Source organism: Pecten maximus, chromosome 1 (genome assembly GCF_902652985.1).
Source record: "Pecten maximus chromosome 1, xPecMax1.1, whole genome shotgun sequence".
In the NCBI taxonomy this organism is placed as follows: Eukaryota; Metazoa; Mollusca; class Bivalvia; order Pectinida; family Pectinidae; genus Pecten; species Pecten maximus.
Window position 1 is genome coordinate 41,759,683 of NC_047015.1, and position 17,855 is coordinate 41,777,537.

At 35.2% G+C, this 17,855-nt stretch overlaps 1 protein-coding gene across 1 annotated transcript; it reads right to left on the reverse strand.

The window, feature by feature from the left end:
- Nucleotides 1-943: 943 nt before the first annotated feature.
- On the reverse strand, nucleotides 944-11,822 carry LOC117343646. The gene is made up of 7 exons (XM_033906129.1): nucleotides 11,772-11,822; nucleotides 9,789-9,862; nucleotides 9,445-9,500; nucleotides 8,795-8,944; nucleotides 7,764-7,916; nucleotides 5,536-5,645; nucleotides 944-1,060 (listed from the first exon to the last, which is right to left on the reverse strand). The coding sequence occupies exons 1-7, from the start codon at nucleotides 11,820-11,822 to the stop codon at nucleotides 944-946; spliced, it is 711 nt and encodes a 236-aa protein (XP_033762020.1).
- Nucleotides 11,823-17,855: the final 6,033 nt, after the last annotated feature.

Consider the following 17,855-nt stretch of genomic DNA (forward strand, 5'->3'; position numbering starts at 1 on the left):
TAAGACAGTGTCTGGTGTTATGTCGTTATTAAAGATAGGACAGGTTCTGGTTCTATGTCATTATTAGAGATAGGACAGGGTATGGTGCTGTGTCGCTATGAGAGATAGGACATGGTCTGGTGCTGTGTCGCTATGAGATATAGGACAGGTTCTGGTGTTATGTCGTTATTAGAGATAGGACAGGGTCTGGTGATATGTAGTTATTAGAGATAGGATATGGCCAGGTGATATGTCGTTACTAGAGACAGGACACGGTCTAGTGTTATGTCGTTATTAGAGATAAGACAGGGGGGTCTGGTGCTATTTTAAGAGTTTAGACATTGCTTCATGTTGAAAAGTCACTTGCAGCTAAACAGAAATTGGAGCAAGCTCATTTCAACCGAATACAATATATCATTTGGAAATATTAACGAATTAAACTAAAACAGTTTTGTTCCTTATTTGTAAAACAAGTTACTAACTAGAACCGTATCAGTACTGTTTATAATAACACTAGCACGTTCAGTATACAACATTTACTGATAATCTGAGATAGTTACTTTATTGTTTTCCAACTAATGCAAATATGTTAATGGCGTCACTAAAGACTGTTGCAATAAACATAATGGTTTGATTGCGAGTTTAGCAAAATATAGAAGATAGAGAAGTGATGAGTTAAATCTGGGAATCTTCAAGATGAAATGCTACCAAATCCAGTTGTAGCGAGAAAAAAGGCGAGCCAACATAACATCAAAAACAAAAAGATATTAATTTCGATGTCCATTCAACAAATTTATTAGTGTTATAACGTTCCTAGCGGTCAGTCCTTCAACATATCACAGACAAGTATTGGTCAATTTTAACTGTATATACGTATACACACTCATTTGATTTAGATCTAGAAATTCAAATTGCAATTCTAAATAATATGACGCAAAAACATCGTAATATGAGTTACAATTAATCAAAAGTCGTCGCTATTACCACAGTACTTGCTGGATGGATCTGCTTTCGATATAAGTTCTATTCTTTCTATATCGGATTGCTGCCATCTGCGTATCCTGGAATTTAAAACACAGCCCTGAAACAAAACAGAATCATAAATAATATAATTCTGAAACGGTTGAACCTAATGATGCATAATATAATGACATGTTACCTAAATGGGAGCAAAGTTATGCACCCTCCAACTAGTATAAATGTATTATATCGGTTCTCTCTTTTGTTAAATAGTTTACAGCTATATGTGTTTCTTGTGAGGTTGGTGGTCATGCTAAAGGTGCGCTGTTTGGTTCATTTGATACTCATTATGTAGCTCATTAGCGTATATTCTTGCATTTGGTATATTCCGATGACGCAACGTTGTTTCCCGGTCCCCGTTATGTCTGCAGTACCTGACACGAAGTCTTTGTTCTGTGTGTTTCAGTGATACAATAGCATTAATCGATACGAAGTGTGAATACAGATTTAAGAAAAACGGCATGTTGCGCATAGGAGTTCAACTTTCATTTAGACACTCCATCCGTGATCACAGCTGCGTTTGGCAACAATGCGGACGGTGACTTAACCACAGTGTTCAATATACAAACTTGTATGTTCAAGCGGAAACGTAATCGGAAACGTTACGCAAAACCTAATTATTTCGGAAAACATTGATTCATTTTGCATTGTTTCATCGTTTGTTCGTTTATATGTCGACCTTGATACTTAAACCACTGAAAATGTCAAACACCGAAGCATGAATGCTTGCTCTATAAATCGTTTAACGAGAACAACGAAAAGTATTTACATTCTTGCGAAAAGTAAACCTTTTTTTTGAAAAAGTAGGCAAAAATAGGCACTTCGTTAATAGATGCATGTTTCTAGAGCATTTTCATAACTGTAGGTTAATAACTAGAAGATTGTGCAGCACTTTTCTCCAGTTTGTTAGCATGATGAACACTTGTATCACGTTTACTTGTACGACACAATCTTTTAATTGGGAGTGCTGGCCATATTTACCGACCAAGTGTTATTATATTCCTCCTTGCCGATCACGTGACCACGCGACAACACACGGTCTGAAGAAAACGACTAGATAGGGACGTAAGACACTTGAGCATTGAAATCCAATTTTAAAAGCAGACATAACTAATGTTGAAATTATTACATAATGTATTAATTCAAATACGTAGGGATTTTTGTTCGGTTCAGTTATAATAACAACATTATCCAACATGTGTACTTGTATTTCTGCTAGGCATGGAATATATTACACAATGATTTATCAGTTAACATTGATTTACGCTTAAAGAATCAATTATGAACATGAGGAATAAAAACTACAACTTCTATAAACCGTGTCTCAGTACGTTCTTGCTTACCGTTCTGATATCAAGCGCATTCATCGCAACTCCGCATAGTATCCCCATCGCCGCCAGGAGGATTAACATAATGAACAACTGCTGGTAGTGATGCAGTGTCTCGTCATTGTCTGTTCTGTAGATTTAAAAGTATCTTTTGAGGAATTATACACAGGAGGTTGGAAACAAACTGTATATGTTGCGAGTCTAAAAGAAGTGATTAAATAAGATTTTTTTGCAGCACTAATTCATTTTATCTATGTTTTTCAACAATGACCTTTCTGGCTAAATGTGTAAATGTAAACTTTATTCATTTTACAACAATTGCGAAACAAGTTATATCAACTGATATTCATCACGGTTTCTGACTTAAAGTGCACGCAATATATACATAGAGGGAATCATGCAATTGATTCGTTATGCAAAGACTCCTTAGACGTTTAAGAAACTGAAATTGTGGACATATTCAAAAGGAAAGCGCGAACACTGTAATTTTGTCAATACATGTATCATAGTTGTTGTAGAAATGCGATTATTCTAAAATGACATAAAACTCGATGCAAGAGAATATTCTAAAAAAAAGTTCAAAAATGTAGAAGAGTTTTACGGTTGAAAGTACGGAGGTTTGTAAAATAGTCACACCAATTGCGAGCGGAACACATCAGGCTTCTACACGATGGTGTCTCAATATATAGCTTACAATCTTCAAATCAAAGTTGGTTTTGAATTACTGGCATATACATGTACAGAATTATTTGACCTTATACATACACACTGCCCCTCTGTAGTATGTAACCAGCAGCAATGAAGGCAAGCGCTGTCGAAATGTTCCTTACTGAATACACCAAACCGGAAAGGGTCCCTACATACTGGGCAGGAGATAGGACCACGAGAACCTGCCACGTCATTAGCTACAACAAAATCAGGATACTATATGCTCTATTTTTAGTGATTTTATTATTATTATTTTTTCATTGAGAGTTTTAATCACAAGATATATAAAGAAATACACGAACGAACATCGCTACACTATTCATTGAATGAGTTTAAATTATACATTAAGGTTAAAGCTAAAAATCAAATCTGAAAAGATATAATACTTTTCTTCAATTGCCTCACTCATTTGAAAACTTATTAAGCAGGTTGTGCAACAAAATAAAAGTTATAAAAAGCGGTTTTGAGAATTGTTATACGGTGTCATACAAAATATTTTGGATAATCATTCAACGTTAAACCAAATTTGTCGAATAGAACGGCTTACACGAAGAAAGTATCATTACCAACACCAACAAAGGTCACACATAGGGTCACGAAACAGTTCATATCGCAGTAAGGTATCAATAAGACACTTACCGTCGCCATCCCAATACCTATCCCGTCAGCCAAGGATATCAAAATTAGGTTGACACTCGGGAAGAATCCCAGCAAAACATAGAAACACGAAATCCAAACTAAGAGTATTGTATGAATGATTCCGTCACAATCAATTTTTTTCTGTAAACAAATATGCGAATGTCTAAATTAAAACCAAACGCACAAAGAAACAGGAAGAACAGTAACAATCTGTATATAATATAAGCAATACGTACAATAATAAACGGGGACTATTAACATACACACCCAGTGGTCATTTTAATGTTAGGAGAGAGTGAATGAGCATCTTGGATTGCCATTAATGCGTGTGCAACTAGAATTTTAGGTGATTTGGGAGTATGTGGTTTTAACCCCAGTCGTTGTTGATCTGTTGCATATTTGTGCAGCCAATAATACCACACATATGACTTGCTCCAAATTAAGACATAGCTAAGTCGTTATTACGAGATACTAAGTCGTTATTACGACATCGCTAAGTCGTTATTACGAGATTCTAAGTCGTTATTACGACATAACTAAGTCGTTATTACGACATAGCTAAGTCGTTATTACGACATAACTAAGTCGTTATTACGAGATAATATGTCGTTATGACGACATAGCTAGTCGTTATTACGACATAATACATTTTTTCGCTGTGACCCTAACTAGCTTCCGTAGATATCAACTTTAAACATCGGGAAAGATATAAAATCAACACCTTATGATTAATAATAAGAATATGTACAATTGATAATTACCAGTAATAAACCAAAAAAGAGACACGACAAGAAGGTGAGTGGAGCTATACCAGTAGTGTGACTAGCCTCTGTCATCGTATACCCGTGTTGTAGTTCCAAGTACTCTCTGGAATTATATCATTAATTCAAATTTTGTTAACAGTTTAACATATTCCCCGATCCATGCTTTGAATTTTTAATTATTTAGACATTTCTAATAGTTTATATCTTAATAACATTTCAAAAAATAATATAAGAGGAAGAGTCTTATCATTTATTTATGTTGATATTTGCAGGTTGTAATTATCTATTATTGTATTTAGTGATGTAGTCTGTTATATTTTAAGTTTCCTTACGGTAAATTGGCCTGTTTAACGATCCAACAAGGACCGGTGAAGCCCGAATTCAGTGTTAACAGCCAGAATGATCCCGGTAATCTCCGCAACGCTTTAATTGTCTACAAGGAAAATGTTACCAATACTACTATAATACTATTGGTGAAATATTACCCTAATGAAGAAATTAGCGATTAAATGACCAGACAAAAACAAATGTCTTGAAAATAGCAATTGAATGACCAGACAAAAACAAATGTCTTCTGAGACGGTATCATTCGCTAACAGTTGAAAATAAAAGCAGTAAATTTCGATCAACCAAAGCCAAATAACCTGCATCAACATGATGCAATGATTTTCGTTAAATTGGCCCAGAAATGATACCAACATTATACAAGATCAGGTTTGGTCATTTTATTTTTATAAATAATTATGTTATCAGAAAAATTTTTGTCTTTATTAAAATTCAAATAAATCGAAAATGACGATTTGTAAGAAGATAAACAACAAATTGTGTGTTTGTTGATTTAGTGCATTCCATGCACAGGTGTTCAAAATATTGTTTTTTACTGTAGGTGTTTAGAGCCAGATTTATATTTTTGATAACTTATATCTACATGAAGCAAAGTAATTTAATGGGTAACATGTCGTATTTTCAATAAGATAAAATAGATTGAACTATTCCTGTACATTTAGCTGCTGTTTTATTCTGATCAGAAAAGAAATAAAACACATATGTCTATCAACGTGTCACCCAGGTCACGGGGAAACATAAATGGTTCTTACCAATACTTTCTTGTTTTCATTATCCTCTACAACTTTTACAGACGATTGTAGATGAAGAAGGAAAGCTAGTCCTACTGCACAAAAACACCCGAATCCACATGATACTGGACCTGTAATGATAGCAATACTCACCATTACCCTATTACCTGTACTATTAAACATGGGGTAAAAGTTGAAAGTACAACCAATGTTTTGACACGTTAGATAATTGTTATATTCTATCTTACAGTGTATATGTTTGTTTTGATCGATGTTAAATCATGTAGAAATGCTTTTATTTCTATATTTTAATGTCATTGATATCACAGTTACGTACAGTGGAACTTCGTTAACTCGAAGTCGACGGGACCACGAAAAACTTCGAGTTATCCGAGTGTTCGAATTAAGCGAGTTATCATTTTTGGTGAAAAGTTTGGTCAATATTCGTCAACATTGTATAATCATTATAACTCCGCTCTGTCGCTCATCAGTTTAGTGTGAAGACTGGTCAATTCATGTGAATATATATGTAATGTTTCGTTCTGTCACTTGCAGTTTGGTGTTGTTTTGCCGATAAACAGTCACGATAAAGTTTCTTTCATTTACTCACTTCAATAACGATCTGATGTGCAAGTCATGTTTGCAAAAGGAATAAAGATAAAACGGAATTCGACAGAATAACAATTTATTCCTGTCAAATCAAATAACCGTTTAAGTTTAACACAGATTGTATGTAACACGTAACAGAACCATTACCTTTTATTGGACGTATGAAATACTGTTTGATAGGCCTACTTACGTTTTATTGATTACCTCGCCATTTCCATGTGTATTAGCACCGGAAGTTGGGCTGCGCATGTGCGTATAAAATGTTACTGTTACTGAGTTAGCGTTTTATCCGATCGCGATTTAATAGACAGCGCTGACCGTTACAGTCGTATTATGAACACCCCGGCAGTAATTACGCGATTGTTTCAGCAGTTTAAAGATTTAATCGGCACCGGTGACTGTTTCATTTCTACACCTGTAAAAACATCAGCAAAGTAGATCTACCGGTGTGTCAGAGATTAGTTCCGCTTGAGCGAGCGGGTAGATGAGTTGTTGACTATCGTGTGTACTAATATCGGCGACCGCCTTAGGAAATTAACTGATGTAAGTAAAGCAGTACTTTTTATCACCAAGAGTTGTTGTTATAAGATTCCACCGACAATTTCTTTAATGAATTTATGAAACACTTATAATAGCATGTAGGTTTGTAGTGCTGATGTATTACAAACGGAATTTAGTTGTTAAAAAATGTCGGCGTTTACCTGCGATCGTTGTTGGACACGAACATTATACTTCGAGTTATTCGATCATTTCAAATAGGATTTTTATTGTTGGGACCAAATATTTTCACTTCGTATTATCCGAGTTTTTCGAGTTTTCCGAGTTCGAGTTTTCCGAGTTTTCTTTACTAAGATAAAGAGAGATTTCGGCCGGGACTGACGAGTTACTTCAAGTTAAGCGGGGTATTCGAGTTTTCCGAGTTCGAGTTAACGCAGTTCCACTGTATATGATAATAAAAAGCACAAATTCCCACAGATATTAACTTGTTTATGCTGTTGGGATGTTGGATATCATTTTGGATGGTTCACTTACAGTTCTCTTGTAAAGATACCGTTTCCACATTGCCTTATCTGTTACAACAACGTTAATCTCAGGAAACTTTCGATACACTGTTAACGGATAAATAATGTAAAACCATCCATTTTTTACTGGTAAATGATTTAAATCCAACTGATTTGAACAGGTTTTTGATGCAAAATAATCCGTTCTCAATTGATTTATGATTTAAAATATGTTATCTCAATGACTTTAAAATTCAATTTAATGCAGGAATGCAAAATAAAAAAGCATCATTACGGTATGGTGATTGTTTAATCAAATATGAGCCGATAGGATTCATCCGTGTGAAGGTGTTTATTTCAAATTCAGTATACCGTTTATATGATTTTAACATAACTAACATGTCGTTAGATTGCCATGTACCTACATGTATGCATTGTAGAGGTTAAATCCATATGTTTAGGACGATTTTGACATTCGTCATTTCCCTTCTAGATTCCATCACAATACGCTCCTAGCAACATGTCACTGACGATTTCAAGAAAGAGCTGATGCAGCATAATTTGCCCGATATGATTGATATTACTAACCCCTCCACATTAATTTTAGGGTCTTCCGTACAATCTTTTACGTAAGCATACCTATCCAGACGGCCGGACGTAGACCTACAGCCGTGTTTATGACTGGTGTGGTGTACAAGCTTACTCCCTGTCCCATATAGCCGAAGAAACCGAACGCCAAGGCAATTAAGGTGGCTTCTGGGAAACAATGGGAGACAACTCGAGCCTGCACAACTATGGATAGGAAATAAGACAACAATAGAGACATAATATAAGTAACATTATATTTTACAAGACATATAACCATTTATCGTAACCAAAAGTCTATTACAGTATTGTTACTACGGTATAAAATGTATCGTTATCAATGAATGAAAGAAATCGTTGTACTGATAGAAACTAGTAAATACATTTTACATATTTGCTTTCAAAGTACATTTATTTCGCTAAATTATCAACAGTATACTATGATATTGCTTTCAAAATTAAAGAATTTGTTTTTATCCATGTTGCAGGATCATTTTTGAAGCATCGAGTCAACTAGCTATTTTTTTGAGTGAACGACCGGCCAATATGATATTTTCAGTGCAAACAATGGTACCAATTGCATAATTTTAGCCAATCAGTAGGTTGGAAATATTTGATTATTCAATAAAACTATTGGTTTAGGGAATTATCGAATTTGGGAAATATTAGAAGCATATTATCAGTCTTGAAGCAAGAACAATGACGTGACCATACTTTGACCGGACAGACCTGTAGGAAATGTACTAAGTTAAGGTTTTTGAGGATTAAATCAAGAGCGAGTCAGCCAATACATGGACACAGTTTTTCCCGTGGATGTACCAATTAGTCAGTTTGAAGTTTAGCATTAAACGCAACAAAGACGTTTCCGATCAGAAAGCAAACATTTTCCATTTTTCTCGTTTTTGATGTTTTTCCATGGAACCTACTTTTTATGTTTAACGAAGTCTGAAAAAAAGGCTTACTTATGAAAGACCGTATTTATATTAATGATTTGTTTCAAAACTTCTTATCAAGGGAATATAAGCTAATACCATTTCAAAGACATTGTTAATTTACTGATTGGTAGACAAGAGTTGAATACGTACAACAGAGAGATGTATCTCCAAACGCCAGGAACCCATATCCAGTAACCATCAGTATGTACATGGGTGTAGTCACTGGGGGATGAGACAATGCTCCCACAGCAAACAGAATTGAGCCTAACAACACCAAGGTGCTAAAAGCAATAGCAGAACCTGAAATAAACAGTTAAAATGAAGCTTAATGTGACTTTATTACAGATATCTCATTTTTGGTTGAAATACGACGTTTTGACCAAAACCTTAATTGAGTTAAGTAAAACCATGCCACATTTCATTAACACATTAAAACCAAAATTGAACAGACTAAACAACTACGCATAATTTGCTTCTATTTTTACGATTTCACAATATAATCAAGTAATTGTCAATGACGTCATGTTGAGTTTTACAAATAAGCAATCATGCATTTCTTCTGAGTCAGCAAAACTCTAGTACGAAAGTATCCACATGTATACCTAACTTATCAGGGTGTCTGTAGTTGTATTATTATTATTAGTAGTATTGATTTACATGTGACCTTAGTATTAAATAAAAAATCAACACGGTAGGTAAATTAAATGATGCTATCTGTTTCTGGCAATAATACAATCTTTAGGCGATCGTATATGTGACATATTTTATATAAAAATATTAACATATTAATTTGTACTTACAACCGTTCCCAAGTCTGTCTATCATGAATCCCGATGGTAAACACACGGCGGCTGACCTGCAACCAATAAATATATAAACACTTCACTAAGCTAATATTCCAACTTTTGCTATCAAGTTAGGGTGTTTATTCTTCTTTTTAAGTAGACCATGCATTATCCCATTTCACTAGCCGTTTTTAATTGAAATAGCTCGTACCTCTTGCTGTTATAAACATTTCAAAGGTAAGATAACATTGAACCCGTCACAAAATTATATGTTATTGGCGTCAGACATATATGAACACCACTTTACGAGAATATCCTGCACTTACGCCCATCTTGTGACCGAGAATAATAGGTTGTACCGAAACTCTCCGAGACCTAAACACACTTTACAGTTGGTCTGGTCCATCGTATTGTTTGATCCGATGTATGCATTCTGTCAATTGAAAAAGACAAAATAATCGCTATAACTATTAATATTTTCATTGCCACTTCAAATGTTTCATTTTTCGATGAGTTTGTCATTATGAAACTGCCCCTGAATGTCAATATGCGTACAAAAGAATTTGACTTTAGATATTAACTAAATTATGTATGCTAAATATATAGTATATGTCGATCATTGATACTGCTTCATACCGGTGAATTAAATCTCCTTCAGAACTCAAATATTTGAAAAGAAAATTTAAAGGAGAAGTACTACTCTTAATTCATAGATTACATCAGTTTTCCCATGATGCAACTTTAACTGTTTCGCATTTCTTTAAAAACTGTCTTAAGACCAACCCAATTGGTCATCCTATTGAAACCACAAAAGCAATATAAATTGAATACATTATATGCCTACCATTGTAAGCATATGGAAGCTACATCACAAACCATGAACAATTGATGTCTATGCTCATGACTGTCTATGGTATGTTTTCTGTGAAGAAATGTGTTATAATCATGCAGTATATATTCAGAAAATACTATAAACATTGTCGGTGTATTACTTTAAGTTTAAACAGTAACAAACAAAACGCAGCACCAACGCCAAATATATATATTGTTCATTTATGATACACTACTACTTATAATTCTACAGTGGTACACCAGTACAAGCTAAACTGCATCTTATTTGTTCGTGTGTTTTTTTCAAGCATAATTGTAATAATTGTCATTAATTTAATAGTATGCTGTCATCCATAAATGAATCATCTAGTCAATTAAGGAAACCACATATCCATCATTTACTGATTGTGCAGTCGTGAACTACACGTACTTACATAACTGTATGTCATTTCATTTTGCAGGCCTACTGGGATTTCCATAAAATAGTAAACTCCAAAAGTCATGAAACCATTGAGAGATAACACGCCATATCGCCAGCATGCTACAAAGAAAATATGTCATATGTAAAGATGTCAGATTTTAAATGCCTAAATAGCTTAACACATGTTCTTATGCCAAGAAAATATAATTACAAATATCAGGATAATTTAAAAGACAAACGTCTAAGTAGTTTTTTTCTGAGATGGAATTTTAAATGGATCACCTTAATATGTATTCAGGGAAAATCCCAAACATATGATACAGAATAACAAAATAAAAACAATATTGAATTCCTCACCTGTCATTTTCCGTCTGTCTGCTGTTTGTGATCGATCTGTTTGTCAATGAAACTAAGCCTTCAGTATGGTGTAGATATTTACCCTGTAATAATAACGGATAGCTACTCACTGCATCATCAAGATAACGCATCCGTCAAAACAGTATCTAAACCCTTGTCAGACCTGTCAGTGCAAGACTTTGCCCTTATTATGCTTGACTTAGCGACTTCTGTCGTCTTCAGCGACCTTTTCTTATACTCCCGATGCAATATTTTTACCTTTTGTAGGCAACTCCCCGTCTAACCCGGCTAACGACCTTGTTTACCCCCCCCCCCCCCCCCCCCCCCCCCCCCATAGCCAAATACCTGTAGTTAGCGTCTCTGTTCAGAGCCGAAAATGGAAATAGATTAAAGATCGTCGCTAGTCTGTGATATTTGCATTTTTATGCCATTTCAAAAAGGCAGTTAAGATTAATTCATAATGGCTGCAATGTTAACTTAGGAAGCCACTTCATATCAGACAGTCGCTAATTGCCCATATGGTCTGCTCCAATGGACAATAATTACTACCTTAGACAGCGATCAGTCGAGGAAAGATACCGGTTTGTTTTCTCAACGTCACAGTTACAGATGAAAGTCATTCAACTGTGGTGTAGCCCAAGCGCAGCGTGGCTTAATGATAATTATTCTATCATTATGTTAAGACTACCAAACGTTGAGCAATGGCTTGGTTTGTCAAAACCGCTTTACTTACATTGTTTTTATTATGTTTGGTTTCGGCTGGCAAACACATGGGTGCCGCCATCTTTATTAGAAACTCCTCGTACTTATTCCTAACTTATGTGAAATACATCTGATATGTTCCAAATGTATTTACTCTACTTTACACGTTTTTGATGACCATGTACCCAATTTCCATTTCTTTTTTGGAACACCTCTAATATTTGCGAAAACAGATAAATTCAAATAAGACAAATCAATGGGATGAAACAAATTTGTGATACTTTCTGCTTTAAAAAAAGTAAAATGTTAAAGTAAGCCAATATAGTGTTGTATTTAAACCCGGTGTCAGTACCACAGAGAGCTCATTACAATAGGTATCTTAAATCAGATTTTCCCCCGGCAGTACGGGCGTCAAATCCATGTATTTACACGGGATATTTAGCAGCCCATCAACGGCCCGGTTCTGGAAAAAACCAGCAAATGTTTACCTCGCCTAGTCTTTCGGCCACCTGCGGGTAGGGTGTAAGAATTGTACCTGCTGCCCCCATTGCATCGAAAGAGGCGACTAAATTTGGGATCTTATCTTTTTACTTCTTTCTTAATAACTTCATAATGTCTCCCTTGACAATACCTCACTATTGGCCTTTAGTTGGGCGTTCGCCCCTGTGAGGAAGGCTAAGGGTTCTTTACCATGGCCGAGACATATCAGAGTCTTTAAAAATGATTTACGTAGTTGCTACTCCTGCTTAGAGCTCAGCATATCAGGAGAGGGACGACTGGTTCGCCCGTTGTCAGTATAATGTGACCGGGTGGGGTGTCCGTTTGGGTGTCCTCGGCAGTATTCTGCAGTGGTGTGGCTCTATAAATCGGCCTATCAAAAGGAGACCTTACACACACATACTGCAGCCTCCCAAAACACACATACGCATTCACCATACGCATACATATCGCACGCACTGGAGGCCGTCCTTAAATGACCTTAGCTGTTGATAGGACGTTAACAAAAAAACCAAACCAACCTAATCTTTCGAGTTTGTTATGCCATAACTTGCTTAATACTTGCTCAGCTTCATGCGAACATTTTTTGGCATTTTTCTCTTCTAGGGAGTACATATAATACACATACATTTACGATTTACAATTAGGATGATATGTACGGCGTTACAAACAGAATATCATTACATCTGGTATTATGTCTGAATATGTGGTGCTCTATCTTTATTTAATGATTAGTTGATTAATGCATTTTTGAAGAAAAAAAAACATCTATTGGCCGTGTTAGATTTAAAATAGATTTTATTTATAACAAAGTGTAACCATTGTTAATTTAAATTAAATTCAGGAATTTTGAATTGAATTATTTGACATTCCATTTCGTTCGCTTTATTTCTGGGCACTGCTTAAACAATTGGAAGACATTGATATATGAGTCGTCACAACGATGTTGATAAAAATGTGATGCATTGTAAACTTTCAGTTATCTTTAACGTCCTATACTAAATGACAAATTGTGTCTATGTACATGTATGTAACAGTTATTCGCAAAATCTTGTTTAAATATTATCTGTTCTTGTAGATTATACAACAATGTACACGTGCACATCTATTCCAGTCCCATTTTGATATTTAAGCGTCGATATTCACATGACATCGGCTTTTCACGAGGATCCAACTAAACTGCTTAAGATATATTCTTGTTGGTGGTCGGATGGCACAGTGGTACACACTTGCCTTTCACCTAGGCGTCTAGGATTAAACACTGACAAAGTTGAAGTTAAATTGGTTTATTTAAGTGTCAAATATCACACAACATTAAAGACAATAAAGATTTAAATTTCTCCGTAAAGGTAAGGTATGTCCAGTCATTAATGGAATTTAGACACTGTAAAATGTAGTCTAAACTACTGTGCACTAAAAGATAATGAGGTAGGTCTATCACATAATATTAAGATAGGTAAGTAACCACATCGCTTCATAGTTTAAAAGTAGTAAGTTGCCACGTTATTTTATATGATTTAAAAGTTATAAATAATCACTTTTATGTTACATGATTTTAAAATTGCTAGTTACCACGTTATGTTTCATTATTTAAAAGAGGTAAGTAACCACGTTATGCTACATGATTTTAAAGTTGTAAAAAGCCATGTTAAGTTACATGATTTAAAAGTGGTAAGTACTCCAAGTAGACATAGAAACGAACAATCGTTGAAAGACGAGTGCAATAGAGAGTTATCATTTCCAGTGATTAATTACAGATGCTTTCAAAAGGCATTGGGCATTATGTAAGTTTTCGTTGGTATATACAAGTTTGTATTTTCAACAGTGTGGTAAAACTACGAAAGCCGGTTGGGACCATTTTCGTAGAAAAAAATAAAAAAAAATTTCGCGTAATAACGCGAAACTATCGCGTTATATCGCGAAACTAACGCGTTATATCGCGAAACTATCGCGTAATATCGCGAAACTTTCGCGTTATTACGCGAAACTAACGCGTTATTTCGCGAAACTTTCGCGTTATTACGCGAAACTAAAGCGTAATATCGCGAAACTTACGCGAAACTAACGCGTTATTACGCGAAACTAACGAAATATTATTATATGACTGTGATTTCCCCCTTTTCCAGATTGGGCAATTCTAAACATTATCCCTTTGATCAAATATTATTATCAACCCCGAATCCGTGCCTCAGTGTAGGACAAAACACCCCCGTCCCTTACCCCTTCTATATAAATTTAGTTGGTATACGTTATATACTATTAGTAAATCTGTATTTTTTAATAGTATTTTATCAATAATCATCGATTACATGGTGCCATCAGGTTCCTAAAGCATCTCCTTTTTCAGTATCTGTGTCTCAAGTTATAATATAATGACTGCCTTACCAAACATGTTGCTCTGTCTTGTAATCATTTTAATTTTAGGAATGATTAAAATCAAAGAAATCATATAAAAAAACAAATTGATACCTGTGCAAATAAAGACATTTCACTGTTGATACACATGAAGACATTAATGATTTATTTCTTTCCATGAGAATACAACATCAATGAAAATGTACATATATTGAAATTATTATTATTTTTTTATATATAAAGGAGCTTTTGTCCACTTTTTGATTAGTATGAAGGGGCTTTTGTCCTAGGGGCTAATGTCTAGGGGGGGGGGGGGGGGGGCTTTTGTCCGTACCCTCTCTCGCTACAGAGTGATACAACCACCCAATAACTCGAATACGCACCCAAATATAATAAATAACAGGGACTCTCCCGCAATCCGTGACGTCAAATCCAGGGTGACATCACAATCCAACAACTCGATTACACACCCAAATATAGTAACAAGGGAATGTCCAACTATCCGTGTCGTCAAAAATGCATGCTTACATGTACGTGTAGGTATGTACTCCCGGACAGAGTTTAATAGACTGAATTTTTAGATGTTTTAGCATTTACATTTTGTTGAATTTTAAGCAATAATAAATAATATAGTTAAAATTCATTGTTGACTTTGACTTTTTAAATGTCATTTTGAACCTTTCTCCAGTCGATCACTATTATTTTTTCAATTCTATGACAGGTAATGATAATCATTCTGTAATATGAAAATGTTGCAGTTTTGTCATATAATAAAGCAGTTATCAACCTGTTTTCAGGTGAATACGATGACCTTCGGCCTCGGGAAATATCATTTTCCCGAGTTGTTTATAAATCATCATATTTACCTGAAAACAGGTCGATAATTGTATAATATCACGAAACGTTTGCGTTATAATGCGCAGCAGGTTATATCAGACGATGAAATGGTTTCAGAGTATCATATACTGACTGTAAAGATGGAGGGCGAGAACCAAGATTTTTTTTCTGTCCAGAATTTTGTAATTCTTTGAGAATGAATAATGCAACATCGTATATATCCGAGAACTAATTTCCTTATTGTTAAACACTATCGTTTCAAAGTTCGTTTACGTGTTGAATTGCTTAAAACAACACTATCCACTATTGTTAAAAAAACTCAAAATTTCAGCTTGGGATAGGAGGCTAAGCTCAAAATAAAAACTCACTAAACTGTCGTGCCTCATGTCAATACTCTTCAAAAGTAGCCGATACTTCTTATAACTATCAATATATATTCGTGATATAACGCGTTAGTTTCGCGTAATAACGCGTAAGTTTCGCGAAATAACGCGAAAGTTTCGCGTAATAACGCGTTAGTTTCGCGTAATAACGCGTAAGTTTCGCGAAATAACGCGAAAGTTTCGCCTAATTACGCGAAAGTTTCGCGATATAACGCGTTAGTTTCGCGTAATAACGCGAAAGTTTCGCGTGATAACGCGTTAGTTTCGCGTAATAACGCGAATTTTTTTTTATTTTCTTCTACAAAAATGGTCCCAACCGGCTTTCGTATAAAACAGCAGATCCTGGCTTTGATAACGAAAACATCTACAAAGTGAAAGTTGAAGTCTTATGCGCAATATTCTGTTTTGTAAAATACATTCATACCTTATATTGATTCATGTTGTTTTATCATATCTTATCATTTCAAATATAAGAAATATAATAAAAACACTGAAAAACACAAAATGAACCCTTAGTGTCAGGTAGTGCAGTGAAAACGCGAGGCATGTGAATAATGTGACGTGACCGGAATGTGTACAACAATGTAGAATAATATATATTTTACATGAATACGTTTATGAGCAACAGAATGGGATGCAACATTAACCAACATGCGCATTCCGTATACTTACATCCATCTAGTGACGGATAATAATAGATTATAGCGAACCTCTCCGAGACCAAGACAAACTTTATAGTCGGTCTGGTGCCTCGTGTTGTTAGATCAGATATATGATTTCTGGAAATAAGAAAGCAAAATAATGGCTACAAATATGAATATTTACAGTTTTCTTCTCAAGGTCGACAATCCATTGTCGATGAATTTGGCACGATTAACATTGCGATTAGTCATAATGTGCCGATTCTAGACAAACATTTCCCCCATATAATCCTCACCACCTCCCAGGTAACTCCCAGGCACCTCCCTAGTGGCTACCCGTATTATGATTGATACACACACAGGGTGTAACTAGGTGATGGTCATGATTATATCGGGAAATGCACCGGGTGACCTTTACCGGTGACAACATAGACAACTCCTGTCAAAGGGGTGTCATTAAGGAGGTGCCAGCGAGAGTGGCCCAGCATCGGCATTTGCCTACTGCTATTGCAGTCTATATATACAACAGAGATAACGATAAATGTGGATAGAACTTTTAACTATTAAGTAATATGTAACTAATTAATCAAAAATGCATCGTACAACTGATTCGTCCTTTCAGGCCTCGTCAGTGTTGCTATGGAAGTGATTTATCGAAAGTGAACCAATAAATATTAATATACAGAAACCACGTTAAATTTGTCTCGAAATATAGTGTGTATGCATTTTTAAATCACAAACCTTTATTATCCACTTCGTTATGCCTTATTACGTAGTGTCTTCGTTAATCATACAGATTATTGTCATTTATCACGTGAGTTCCTCGTTTATCATACAGATTGTTGTCATTCATCACGTGGGTTCCTCGTTAATCATACAGATTAGTGTCATTCATCACGTGGGTTCCTCGTTTATCATACAGATTATTGTCATTCATCACGTGGGTTCCTCGTTAATCATATATATTGTTGTCATTCATCACGTGGGTTTCTCGTTAATCATACAGATTAGTGTCATTCATCACGTGGGTTCCTCGTTAATCATACATATATTGTTGTCATTCATTACGTTGTTTCTTCATTTATCATACAGTTTGCGACATTCATCACGTTTTTATGGAGCAGACCATCATTTACTCAATGGGTCTCTGTTTCCATAAAGATTGTAGCCATTCAATGGATTGCATCTTAAAGTGGTTTGTCGCGAATTATCGTCTGCCCTTCACTGTCACTTATTAATTCCTAGAGATTATAAGAGACTCACTTCACATGAAATGAGGCGCGAGATAGGTGCATATTTTGCCCCTTCAACTGAATGTCATCATTCAGATGATTATGTCACTTGTAATATGATGCCATAGAGCGGTGATATCAGTATCGGTGAAAAAATGATACTTAAAAT

What these genes read in the sequence shown, in the direction of transcription:
- LOC117343646 (XM_033906129.1), bottom strand. Translation starts at nt 11,822, where the DNA reads ATGGCGGCACCCATGTGTTTGCCAGCCGAAACCAAACATAATAAAAAC. An exon ending in TGGAGATACATCTCTCTGTT is followed by an intron (nt 7,917 to 8,794) that starts GTACGTATTCAA and finishes TCCTATCCATAG; the next exon opens with TTGTGCAGGCTCGAGTTGTC. An exon ending in ATGAAAACAAGAAAGTATTG is followed by an intron (nt 1,061 to 5,535) that starts GTAAGAACCATT and finishes GTTTTGTTTCAG; the next exon opens with GGCTGTGTTTTAAATTCCAG.